This window comes from Podarcis muralis, chromosome 10, assembly GCF_964188315.1.
Source record: "Podarcis muralis chromosome 10, rPodMur119.hap1.1, whole genome shotgun sequence".
NCBI lineage: Eukaryota > Metazoa > Chordata > Lepidosauria > Squamata > Lacertidae > Podarcis > Podarcis muralis.
In genome coordinates, this window is record NC_135664.1 from 9,218,100 (window position 1) to 9,231,777 (window position 13,678).

Genomic DNA, 13,678 nt, shown 5'->3' on the forward strand with positions numbered 1-13,678 from the left:
TTGATATTGTGTTTATGGAGGATTTTGCTAATTTTATCTGTAGTGCCCTTGATATAAGGAAGGAGGGCCATGCCATTGTTTTCTTCTGTGTCTTGGTTTTTGGGGGGTGTTTCTTTTTGGATTAGCTTCGTAACCCTGTTTTGCTGGTATCCATTGGCAATTAACACATTTGAGAGATTCTGTAACTCAGTTGTCAAGTGGTCTTCGTCAGCCAGGCGTTTGGTTCTGGAGATGAGAGTCTTGGCTACGGAGTTTATTTGTGCAGGGTGGTGGTGTGATTGTGCATGTAAGTAGCGGTTGGTGTGTGTTTTTTTCCGGTAGATACACACTATCTACCGGAAAAAAACACACACCAACCGCTACTTACATGCACAATCACACCACCACCCTGCACAAATAAACTCCGTAGCCAAGACTCTCATCTCCAGAACCAAACGCCTGGCTGACGAAGACCACTTGACAACTGAGTTACAGAATCTCTCAAATGTGTTAATTGCCAATGGATACCAGCAAAACAGGGTTACGAAGCTAATCCAAAAAGAAACACCCCCCAAAAACCAAGACACAGAAGAAAACAATGGCATGGCCCTCCTTCCTTATATCAAGGGCACTACAGATAAAATTAGCAAAATCCTCCATAAACACAATATCAAAACAGCCTTTTGCACCAACCAAAAAATAGCCAATATCCTCAGAAACCCCAAGGATAAAATCCAGTTGGAAAACCAAGGGGTCTATGAAATACCCTGCAAAGTCTGCCCATCCACGTACATTGGACAAACAAACAGACGAATAAATGCACGTATCGCAGAACACAAGAATGCCGTCAAAAAAGAAGAAAAAACTTCCTCTCTTTTCCAACACATGAAAGAAACAGGACACGAAATTAATTTTGCAGATTCCAAATTGCTCTTTAACATGGAACATCACCACAAGAGAATAATCATGGAAGCCATCGAGATAGAGAAACACCCTCACAACATGAACAAGCGTGACGACACATCCCGCTTGCCAGACATCTGGAAATTAGCCCTCCCCACAAAATCTGACACCAGATCCAGAGGCACACAGAACGCCATCACCAATCAACCACACCAGACCCAAACCCAGACCCTCTCCACAGATAAATTACAGACACCATCCAGTAGCCAAACCATGGTGGCACCTCCGGATGCTGCACCCCCCCGCAACCCCTACACAGATCTGGCTGGCACAGGCCACAAAACCACAGCTCGCCCCTATACACGAAGCCAAGCCAGAGCACAACCAAATGCAGTACAGCCATCTTCTCAGAAAAACTCTTCACAAAGTTCAAGAGTTCAAGACACAAAGGCTTGAGCAACTAATCCACACCTAATGACCCACCTAAGTGGGATTCAGGATATCACTCAAGAAATCACTCAAGATATCCCTCAAGTAATTAAGGAACAAAAGAAGAAAAGGCACACTAGCCTGGGAACCTCCTCTCTGCCCAGAACATTGGAGGCTATACACCACACCTTCAACAGTATTTATAGGAACTCAAACACTGAGATCCTGCTCTGTTCCAGTAACAAGAAGCCGAAAGCACCAGCCTGAAGATGACGAGTGAGACCTCGTCGAAACGTCGCCTAGACACCCCAACTTTTACACGGGAAGACACCCGAGGACACCAAAACCTGCATTCTTGTACCCGTGAAAATCTACGAAAGCAAACAGTATATATGTATATATGCATTACATACCGTATTTTCCCGTGTATAAGACTATATTTTTTCCTAAATTTTTGAAGTTTAAAATAAGGGGTTGTCTTATACACGGATAGAGCATAGTGCATTGTCTTAATTTTGGGTTAAAAAAAATAGGGGTCGTCTTATACACGGGGGGGCGTCTTATACATGGAAAAATGCGGATACACAGAATATACACATGCAACTGGAATACATATGCAGATACCTTATTCTGTGGCAAGACCAAGTTTAATCATTATTATTCTCCTGCCCCCTTCAGAGTGTCTAAGGTAAAGGTACCCCTGCCCGTACGGGCCAGTCTTGCCAGACGCTAGGGTTGTGCGCTCATCTCACTCTATAGGCCGGGAGCCAGCGCTGTCCGAAGACACTTCCGGGTCACGTGGCCAGCGTGACAAGCTGCATCTGGCGAGCCAGAGCCGCACACGGAAACGCCGTTTACCTTCCCGCCAGTAAGTGGTCCCTATCTATCTACTTGCACCAGGAGGTGCTTTCGAACTGCTAGGTTGGCAGGCGCTGGGACCGAACGACGGGAGTGCACCCCGCCGCAGGGATTCAAACCACCGACCATGCGATCGGCAAGTCCTAGGCACTGAGGTTTTACCCACAGTCCCACCCGCGTCCCTAGAGTGTCTAAGAATCTAGTTTAAATACAAGATTAATAGGTTATCAGCAATAGTACATGAACCCTCCCTTGCCCCCTCTAGTAGCATTTCAAGGGACTGGATCCAATGGAAAGAGTCAGTGACACATTAACTTCTCATGCCAAGATCCAAGTAACTTGGCAATGCTACTCAGTGCAATGACCTGAAACCTAGGTTCCTGACATTAAGCCTCTACACTTTGTACCACACTTGCTCCTTAATGTTGGGACAGTTGTCAAAACTCATGTGGAACATCAGTGTTCCCCAAATTTGTGTGCAGAATCCATGCTCTCCACCTTTCATACTTTGGATAGGAGGAGGGTTTTTGGCAGGCAGCACATTTCTCACCTTATCAGGTGACTTGCTGCACTGACCAAAATTCCTTCTTCCATACAAGTATTAAAGGTGAAAGAGTCTTCCTCTCTCATGCAGCTGGTCACTTTCCCCAGCTGCACTGATTTCATGTTCCCCAAAACCACAAAGGATCATTGTGGAGTCAACATGACATTAACAACACTGCACCTTCTTTCCCCTTGGCCCTGTTTAATTATTATTAATTACTGATCAGTACCTGCTTCCAGGCAATAAGGAACTGTATTGGGAAGCACAGAGTGCTCACGTGTTGCGAATGATCCAGATTTATCATGTGTAAATCCTTTCCATGTTGCAATTTTTGGAAACGGCAAAAGATGTGGCAATAGCCATTCTCTTAAATGGCTTTTGTTAAGAAGGGACATGGGTGGCGCTGTGGTCTAAACCACCGAGCCTCTTGGGCTTGCCAATTGGAAGGTTGGCGGTTCGAATCCCCGCAACGGAGTGAGCTCCCGTTGCTCTGTCCCAGCTTCTGCCAACCTAGCAGTTCAAAAGCACACCAGTGCAAGTAGATAAATAGGTACCGCTGCGGCGGGAAGGTAAATGGTGTTTCCATGCGCTCTGGCTTCTGTCACGATGTCCCGTTGCACCCGAAGCGGTTTAGTCATGCTAGCCACATGACCCAGAAAGCTGTCTGTGGACAAACGCCGGCTCCCTCAGCCTGAAAGTGAGATGAGCGCCACAACCCCTTAATCACCTTTGACTGGACTTAACCATCTAGAGGTCTTTTACCATTTTTACCTTTTTTGTTAAGACTAAGGCTGTGTAGATACAATATACATTTAAAGCACATTTGAAACACACTGCCAAGAATTCTTTGAGAGCAAGAATGTGCCTAAAATTAAAGTCATAGTGTGTTGCACAGCCATATATACATGGAGGAGAGTTCTATCAATAGCTGCAATAGCTGCTTCAAGCTTTTTAAAACTGCCAGCCAGTAAGCATCAGTCATTTATATCCATGATTAGATTCATTCTACTCCAGTGCAGTCTATTCATAAGCTCTTGCATCTACAAAACCAAACTGGAACTTGTATAAAATATTGTGGCAGCACAGCTTTCAGGCAGGAGACAACATCCTAACTATATTATACACTTGGACACCTTGTGAATGGCTTCCCTCTTCCCATCTCCTGTTACCCCTCATTCCCAACCATGGAGACTAGCTAGCTCCCAAGTCCTGACATTCACATATGCAGATTCCAAGGTAAGAGGCAGTACAGTGGTACCTCGGGTTAATAACGTAATTCATTCCGGAGGTCCATTCTTAACCTGAAACTGTTCTTAACCTGAAGCACCACTTTAGCTAATGGGGCCTCCTGCTGCTGCTGCACCACCGGAGCACGATTTCTGTACTCATCCTGAAGCAAAGTTCTTAACCCAAGGTACTATTTCTGGGTTAGCAGAGTCTGTAACCTGAAGCGTCTGTAACCTGAAGCGTCTGTAACTCAAGGTACCACTGTACATGCACTTACATTTTTTGTTAAGACTAAGGCTGTGTAGATACAATATACATTTAAAGCACATTTGAAACACATTGCCAATAATTCTTTGGGAGCAAGAATGCGCCTAAAATTAAAGTCATAGTGTGTTGCACAGCCATATATACATGGCGGAGAGTTCTATCAATAGCTATATGGAGATTCCAGGGTAAGAGGCAGTAGTTCCCTGAGAGCCACTTGCTGGGGAGCGATTGCTTGTTGGCATTTGGTTGACCTGTTGCAAGCAGGATGTTGAATTTGAATAGGGATAAGGGAACTACAACTCCCATTTGCCCCAACCAGCATGGCCAACTCAGGGCACTGCAGCCCCACAACACCTGGAGGACCACAAGTTCCCCATCTTGTTCTTAAGTTCACACAAAATTCTGCTTCCGATATCAGGTAAGCAACACATTTAGATCAGTAGAGAAAAACATGCATCAGTGTTAATCCCTGATCCACATCTGTTCAAGCAGCTGGTGCAGCTACTTCACAATCTAACCTCCAGCCATGTTTACCGTTAATTAAACCCACCATTGGAAGTTCTTTGCTGGCATGGTAGTGGTAGGTTGAACTGCAAGTAGTGTTTACTGTGGTGATTTCAGAAGGTGCCAACCTCCACATGGATCCATTTGGTAAACACTTGGTTGAAAGGCTTGGCTGTAAGTGGGAGCGTCATCCAGTCAGGATTAGAGGCAGTTGGAGTCAGTAAGAATGAAACCTGACATACGTAGCAAGCTGGTGCAATACATCACTGTGAATGTCAGGACTTGGGAGCTAGCTAGTCTCCATGGTTGGGAATGAGGGGCAACAAGAGATGGGAAGTGGGAAGCCTTTCCGGCAGTAGTAACAACGTCAGGGTTAAATTTAATCCATTCACAAGGTGTCCAAGTGTATAATATAGTTAGGATGTTGTCTCCTGCCTGAAAGCAGTGCTGCCACAATATTTTATACAAGTTCCAGTTTGGTTATGTAGATGCAAGCGCTCATGAATAGACTGCACTGGAGTAGAATGAATCTAATCATGGATATAAATGACTGATGCTCACTAGCTGGCAGTTTTAAAAAGCTTGAAGCAACCAGCTGCCCAAATCCTCCTGGAAATTCAATAGAAGTTGGGTTTCTGCAATCTTCTACATTCTGAAAACTCCTTTGTTAGTTATTAATACAGGATATTCTGTTAAATAAAATGACATCTAAAAGTGAAAACACATTTCAATGCATAGAGAGGGTTGGCCAGTTTGTTTTCTTGTTCAGCAAGCAGTGGCCCCTAAATTACTTGATCTTTTTTTTTGCAACTGTGAGATACTATATACTCTTTGAAGTTCAAAAGAGAAGGGAAGCATTCATCTGGGAAAGAAGCCTTTATCGAGAAATTACTATGTCGCGCCAAGATAGGAAATCCAGCGTCAAATAAGGATTACATTAGAAATAGCTGCAGACATTTCAAAGTTGCATTTGAAGTTTTGCCTCTGCTCTGGTTTCATTTTTGACTTCCAAGCTAAAGGAAAATGAATTCCCAGGGCTTTGCTGATGTGGGTGCATTTTTCATTCTCAGGGCCATCAAGGAAGCCACAGGAAAGAGGCCATTTGTGTTGAGTCGCTCTACGTTTGTTGGAAACGGGAAATATACAGCCCACTGGCTAGGGGACAACCATGCTCTTTGGGAAGACATGCACACATCGATAATTGGAATTTTGGAGTTTAATCTTTTCGGAATTCCCCAAGTAAGTGGTTTTGAAGGCACGTCAGGCAACCATTTGCGTACAACGTTGTACCATTTCAAAATGGCCACAAAAGTTGGCAATAACAACAGAAGCAAAGGAATATAAAGTGTCCGTTCAGGGGGTGGGGGTGATGTTGTGGCATGGTTCAAATGCTGCACTTGTAGGCATCAAGGGTTTAAGTCCAGAGGGTATATTATACAATGGGGTGGATCTACAGAAGCATGACCACAAAGAGGCAATTTTTCCATTCCCTATATCCTGTAGCAGTCCTACAGCCCTCCCCCACTTCTCCTGAATATCCCTCTGGAATGCCATGGGGCTCGGGAGATTTCATTGGGAAGGTGAATCAGAAACATAGCTGTCAACCGTCCCTTATTTGGCGGGAAAGTCCCTTATCCCAGTGCCGTGTCCCGCTGCTGTCCCTTATTGATGATGTCTCTTACATTTCCCGGGTTTCAAAGGAAGCAGCTGCTCTCCCTCCCTCCCTGCTGGCCAGAGAGGAGGGAGGCTCCAACTGGGTTGCTTGGCTGCGCTGCTCACCCAATAAGGAGTCTAAGAACGACTGGGGGGTGGAGCTTGCATGCCTTTTGCCGATCAAATCGGCCTTGTTGCCTGGGGACTCGCCTTTGCTCAGTGCTTCCCAGCGGAGAGGTGACGGTGGTTTTCCTTGCTGCATCCCCTTTGCCGGGTTGCTGCGCTGTGGGAACCACCACTTGAGGCTTCATTTGGCTGCTGGCTGGGCTTTCTGCCTTTGGCTCGGAGGGGCTCAGAAGTCGAACATACCTGTGCTCTGAAAATCCCTTATTTTGGCTGCTGATCCCTTATTTCCGAGGCTGCTGGTCCCTTATTTTCAAATCTGTAAGTTGACAGCTATGATCAGAAACCAAGCAAGATATATACTTACATAGTTTCAAAAAACTATGCAGGATTTTGAAACCTGGAAGAGAGGCAAACAAGTAGCCTCCATGTTAGTAGACCATACAGGAGTGTCTACAGCCCTGGTGATTCAATGAATACTTCGCAAAAAGAGCAAAAGGACAGACTCTGTTACCAGTTAGGGTAGCGTATGCTAATAAGCTTACATTTCAGTGCTAGATAACTACTTTTCTTGCATGGAAACAAACTTAATTACAAATTTCTGCAGGGTTCTGTTGGCATACGTGAGAATAATCTGGAAGAGGAAGTTTGAGCATTGTGGCCTCAGTGGTTTGCACAAGGAAGTGTCTCTGACAAAACAATTGGCCTTCACAAGCCACAAGCGCTAATTCACCCTACTTAAATTTGATATATTATCCAAAGCTCAGCAACCAAACACCATTTAGCATAACAGAGTTCTACATACACAGAAATATCCATACCTTGATCTATATACAAGATCTTTTGCTGGCCCATTCATTCCAAAAGAGGGAGCCAAGCTGTCCTCATGAAGGGATTTGCATACATATCAGTTGCCTCTATTGCAATGAATGAATCCAACACCTGTTACAGACATACGGACTTAAGTAGCAAGGCCTTATGAAATCCAGTATAAAGAGCATTGTGGTTTATTTTGTATGTATATTGAAAAGGTCTGATGGGCTTCACCTCCTTAGCATCGAGAAATCAACGGACAATTGCAGCACTGCAGCTGCTGCATACAGTTGCTGCTTACCTTTTGCAGTAGGCAACTGGTATCCAAGTGAATTGTGGCCAGTTTACAGCATGAATGGCAGGAAACACTGATTTTCTGTCTGTCTTCACAGGTGGGTGCTGATATCTGTGGCTTTTACTATGATACTACTTTTGAACTCTGCCTGCGTTGGACACAGCTTGGTGCATTCTATCCCTTGTCCAGAAACCATAATGCATTTGGTCAGAAGGTAAGTAGGTGCCACTTAGAAATATTGCAGTTTGGACATTAAATATATATATATATATATATATAGACAAATGCTCACTTTTCTGGGCTTGGTACAAATTTGGAATGTTCTCCGCATTTGTTTTGACATTCAGTATTGTAGGATTGATGCAATTCTGATGGTTGGCCTGGAAAGACGTTTTTAAATCATGAGCAACTTTGATCATTTGGTTTCTCAGTTTGATTAATCCCCTTAATCTTTTTACAAAAGCTTTCAAAAGTATCAGCCAAGTCACTAGCCTTGTGGAACAAACACCTTTCCTACTCAAAAGAAATCATTTTGGTCAGGTTTGTGTAATGAAATACAGGGCCAAGGCTGAGGTAATTTGCTATCTGGTCACATCAGGGTCTTATGAAAGCTTGTCAAGCACTGCTGCTGTTGTGAACAAACCAGCGCCCATTGAATGTCTATTGACCCAGCTACTGTAAATAAGCAGTGTTGACAGAAAAAGGGGGGACATTAAAATTATGTCTCTGGAAACCAGCTGATTCAGAGAACAGCATAATGTCGGTCAACTGCCTCAGAGGCCACCAGTCTGAAACATAAAATGTAGAGGATCAGAGTTTTGCTTTCTTTGCAAATGTAATTAAAAGGAAGAGGATGCTTTGGTTATACCTGAACAATAAACTTTTAAATAACATTTTTGGGATGCATTTATTTGTAACACTTTTATCCCATTCTACTTTTGAGATGCTCAGGACAATATTGGTTCTCTGCCTTCTTTAGTCCTTACGTGTGTGGGGGGGGGGTCCTAATTGGGGGAGGGAGGGTGTCAGATGACCACAACAGATATTGAAAGTACCTCAGGGGTGAGGAGATGAAAAGAACAGCCACGCTCCCAGCAACATATGCAGCAGCCGCATACATAAACATAGTGTACAATGGGCTTCTACATGCATATTAAAACTGGTCAAACTGGGTAGGGGAGAGTCATTAGCAACCTTCATGCATTGTTCCAATGGGGGGGCATCTGAACCCTCCTCTATATCATGAGATGAATTGTGTTGAGATGTTGTGGTTGGCCCAAAGTTACCCAGCAAACTTCCATGTATGAGCTGGAACTTGGATCTCCCTGATCCGTACCACGACATCTCACTGGTTCCTGCTCCCAGGACCTTCACAAAAAAATCTTGTTTTTTTAATATATTGTGATTAGATTAGCTCATCCCTGACCACTGATCCTGCTAGCTAGGGATGATGGGAGTTGTAGTCCAAAAAAACCCAAGTTTGGGAAACCCTGGCTTAGTTAAAAGCCAAGAAGTTGACGAAAGAAGTCTTTAATAGGTTTACATGCCAAAGCCTGTTGTTCCCTTAGCTTTCAGGATGGGGCAGGGGGTTCAATAAGCTTGAATGCGTAAATATAAATAAATGCAAATCAAACCGAAATCCTGCTTTTTCACAGGAACAAGACCCTGGAGTGTTTGGGCTTGAATTTGCCACAATTGCACGATCAACACTGCAGATTCGATACTCCCTCCTGCCATACTTGTACACCCTATTCTTTGAAGCTCATGCCTTTGGAAATACAGTAGCCCGAGGTTTAATGCACGAGTAAGTTACCCATTCATTTTTCCTCCTTGTCATGGGTTTTTACTAAAATATATGTTATTTGGTATATGGGTCCTCCCTTAAAGAGGGCACGTGTTGCGGCAAGACCTGGCAACCAAACCCTGTGTTGTGGGTGGGTATGATTGGATAGCCACAACACCCAATTGGTAGGTCCCTTGATGCTGGGTTTAATCAGGCCAATGGGACACAGTCCAACAGATCAAGGGACCTATGTATACCTATGCACGTGACCCAGAGCTTCTTCTTTCGGCGCGTGCATTCGGAACACCTGCCCACCTCTCCCTATTTTTAGGGCTTGTGTGCTTGACCTTGCTAAACCGCCGTGTGTTGTCTGTCGTTGGGACAGGGGCACAGCAGGAATTTTCCCCACTTGGCTGATTGGCTGTTGCCATTTGGATTTCGCCTGCCTCACGGCAAATCATCACAACTTGTAAGGTTGTGGATAGGCTCTGGTTCAGGTGATAGGGATGGCGGAACGCTCTCGCCATCCCTATGTGAAGGGTATTCCGTTAAAGGAATCCAGGGACTCAGTGTTTTGGTCAACCCTGTGAGGGGGTTGTGCCCATGCCAGAGTCCAAAGGGACATCTGGGTGGTGGACATAGCCTGTTCCCAGCTTTCCGTCTATCCAGGTGTTCACCCTAGGCTGACCTATGCTGGTGCCCTGGGTCAGCACTACCTGCAACGGTGCAGAGAGCTTGTTGAACCAGAGCCTATGCAACCACTCACGTGCTGTAATCAATAAAGTTGTGGCCTAAATTCTGCCAAAAACCAAACCAAAATTTGAGTATTGTCTGAATTTATTTAAGGGGGAGGTTTAAAGGTCTGAACACGCAATTATTTTGTTGATCGTAATGATGATGGTGAATTAAACAGGGCTAAGTGTTCTCCACAGGAACAGCAACAGCAGGTTACAATGGAAATATAATATTTACAGGCATATTTAAAAAGTCCATTGCTTACCATTCAGAATTCTTTGTTAATGGAAGGTTTGTGGCTAAGTCGATGATAAACTGTTTGAGGGTCTCCAAACGAAATTCAGTTACAAAACAAAGACAGCATTGCTCAGTTTCACCCAGGGTGTGATGACGGGAATTAAAAATGATAGTGTAAAGGCAAAAATCATGTATAAGCTTGGCCCTACCATGAGGCAGTGGGATGAAGCTGCCTCAGGTGGCAGATGCTGAAGGGGCAGAAGCAGACAGACCTGTATGTACCACGTGATCTGTCCAATGCCCCTTAAGTTGGCCTTGTGTCCTCAGGTGCAGCAGAAGATGCTAGCATCAAAGTAAGATTCAGCTGCCACTCTGGTTGACTTTTGTATGTGGAATATGCAGAGGCACAATCTTCTCTGCCTCGGGCAGCAAAATGTTTCTAGCTAGTCCTAGTCATTACAATGACAGGATGTTCTAAATACCTTTTGGTAAGCCCTCCTTCAGTCAAAAGACCTCTTGCAATTACTGTATTTTTTGCTCTATAATACTCACTTTTTCCCTCCTGAAAAGTAAGGGGAAATGTGTGTGCGTCTTATGGAGTGAATGCAGGCTGCGCAGCTATCCCAGAAGCCAGAACAGCAAGAGGGATTGCTCCTTTCGCTGTGCAGCGATCCTTCTTGTTGTTCTGGCTTCTGAGATTCAGAATATTTTTTTTCTTGTTTTCCTCCTCCAAAATTTTCCTCCTCCTTATGGTCTGGTGCGTCTTATAGAGCGAAAAATACGGTATATACCCTGCCCACAGGTTGAGTACACCAAACAGTGAGCCATTCATGCATCACAGTTTTCATGCAAACCAGTCCCCACCACGTACTTTTCTCTTCGGTGCTTCAAGCAGCCAACAAGAAATATTTTGTAGCACATGAGAACGGCCAGTCTACACAGAGAGACAAGTTTGTGCCAGGTTTCTGTGCCTGTTTAGTGTCATCGAAGCAGCTGTCTGCTGGAAACCAGAAATAGCTGTGTGATGAGGAAAGATGAGATGGCTGCCTCTGGGAGCAGATTTTGGTTACTTTTAAGAGCAGCCCGTTTTGTTGGGAGACAGAGGAAGCTAATGAGGTTAGAAACTTGGATTTTTTACCTCAGGTAGAAAAAATGCCTGCTCTTAGTAGTTCTAGGTTTTTAGTGCCACAGTTAGGTGTGCCTCTTTTACCTCCTGAAATGGTATATAATACTATGCAGATACCCCATGGAGCCTGCTAAATCTATTGGGCTAGCACACTATTTGAAAGCATTATTTGGGTTGTGTTTTTAAAGGGACTCATGACGTAGACATGCAGGTCTGAGTTTGATCGATTTCCTCTTTATATTGGATGGTTTCCTTTTTATATTGTGACAGCATCGAAACCATTTAATCATGCTCATTGTGCTTGCATTAAGAGCAGTGTTTCTTAGTCACCTTTCCTTTTATCATTTAAATCACATTATGAACGTATGCGTCTTGCCTCACTGAGGAGAAAGGGAGAGCAATAGCCCAGTTTCTTTTCCATCCAAAGAGCAAAACATAAGGTGTCTCTGTGAAGTTTGTTTTGCCACAAAGCTAAATAGAGGAGGAAGCCCTGAAGGAAGCCCGGGAGCATATTTACCCTTGCACATTGTGACCTCACAAAGTGTCAATAGCTTCAGAAAAACGAATAGCTCAGATTCCTGTGGGCTCCTTTTTTCTTCAGAACATTAATGGCGCAACCATCCCTTTTCCAAACCCTCTGTGTGCACATATGACAAGCTGGTCTTGAGCTTCCTCACAGTTGCTATAAAGGCCACTGCAGCTCAGATTACTGCCGAGTTTGATTTCATTTCTGGGCGAGGGAGAGATTGTGATTCAGAAGCAAACATGCACCCCATGTGTTTGACTCCTGCTAATAAAACATCAGGCAGCCACTGACATGCAGCAATGCCATGGAATACTAACGAGAACAGCTTTCTAAAGCTCAATATAGAAGCCCCCAAATCTATGTCAATGATATCAGTTACAGGTAGGTAGCTGTGTTGGTCTGCCGTAGGCAAAACAAAATAAAAAAATTCCTTCCAGTAGCACCTTAGAGACCAACTAAGTTTGTTATTGGTATGAGCTTTCCTGTGCATGCATTAGTTGGGATGCTGGTGGCGCTGTGGGTTAAACCACAGAGCCTAGGACATGCTGATCAGAAGGTCGGCGGTTCGAATCCCCGCGACGGGGTGAGCTCCCGTTGCTCGGTCCCTGCTTCTGCCAACCTAGCAGTTCGAAAGCACGTCAAAGTGCAAGTAGATAAATAGGTACCGCTCTGGCGGGAAGGTAAACGGTGTTTTCGTGTACTGCTCTGGTTCACCAGAAGCAGCTTGGTCATGCTGGCCACATGACCCGGAAGCTGTACGCCGGCTCCCTCGGCCAATAAAGCGAGATGAGCGCCGCAATCCCAGAGTCAGCCACGACTGGACCTAATGGTCAGGCGTCCCTTTACCCTTTACCTTTAAGGTGCTACTGGAAGGAATTTTTTTATTTTGTTTCAATTACATCAGATTGGTATTTTCTTTTTTGGAACATAGGTAGACTGACTTCAATACACAGTGAAACCATTTAACCACAAATATCTACACAAAACTGGCAGTGGCTTTCCATAGACCCTGACAGAAGTATTGCCAAACGTTGCCTGGAGATGCTGGGAATTGAATCATAGAATTGTAGAATTGTTGAGTGGGAGGGGACCCTGAGGGTCATCTAGTCCAACCTCCTGCAATGCAGAAATCCTTCCCACAGCTGTCCCTAGGTGGCCTCGAACCGCCAACCTCCTGGTTAACAGCCTGGTGCACTGACCCATTGCACCACCTGACTCTGGAACCTTTCGCGTGCCAAGCATGGGCTCTGAACTATGGCCCTTCCCCTTTCAGAGAAGGAAGCGTAACATTTCCTATATTGCTGTGCCTTTGGCTTCTACGGCACACAAACTGGTAACCAGCAGGGGTGTAGGTGGGGGAAATTAAAACAGAAATGTGGAGCTCCGAAGTGCTGTGGAGCTTCACATAGGCAGGGGCTTCTTAATTTTTCCTCGCGGAGGAATGCTTTGCAGTCATGGGGCATTTCCTGGCATTAAAAAGAATAAAGGACGACATGTTTATACTGTGTTCCATGTTGTATCCCATTGATCTTTTCAGTGTGACCCAGAGGCTTATGCCATTTACATTCTATGTACAATAAACTGAATCCTAGTCTATAGAAATAAATACTCATCTTATTGAAATAACTTAAAATAAAGGAATCTCTGGTTTGGCAGCTGCTGAGCTAGAACAACAT

The 13,678-nt window shown here is 44.6% G+C and overlaps 1 protein-coding gene across 1 annotated transcript in view; it reads left to right on the forward strand.

Annotated features, from left to right (window-relative positions):
• LOC114605062 (sucrase-isomaltase, intestinal-like) overlaps nucleotides 1-13,678 on the forward strand; it is a 93,238-nt gene that overhangs the window by 62,140 nt on the left and 17,420 nt on the right. The window contains exons 14-16 of the mRNA XM_077935805.1: nucleotides 5,782-5,950; nucleotides 7,693-7,809; nucleotides 9,251-9,399. Of these exons, the coding sequence (XP_077791931.1) occupies nucleotides 5,782-5,950; nucleotides 7,693-7,809; nucleotides 9,251-9,399 (435 nt within the window). The remainder of the gene's footprint in view (nucleotides 1-5,781; nucleotides 5,951-7,692; nucleotides 7,810-9,250; nucleotides 9,400-13,678) is intronic.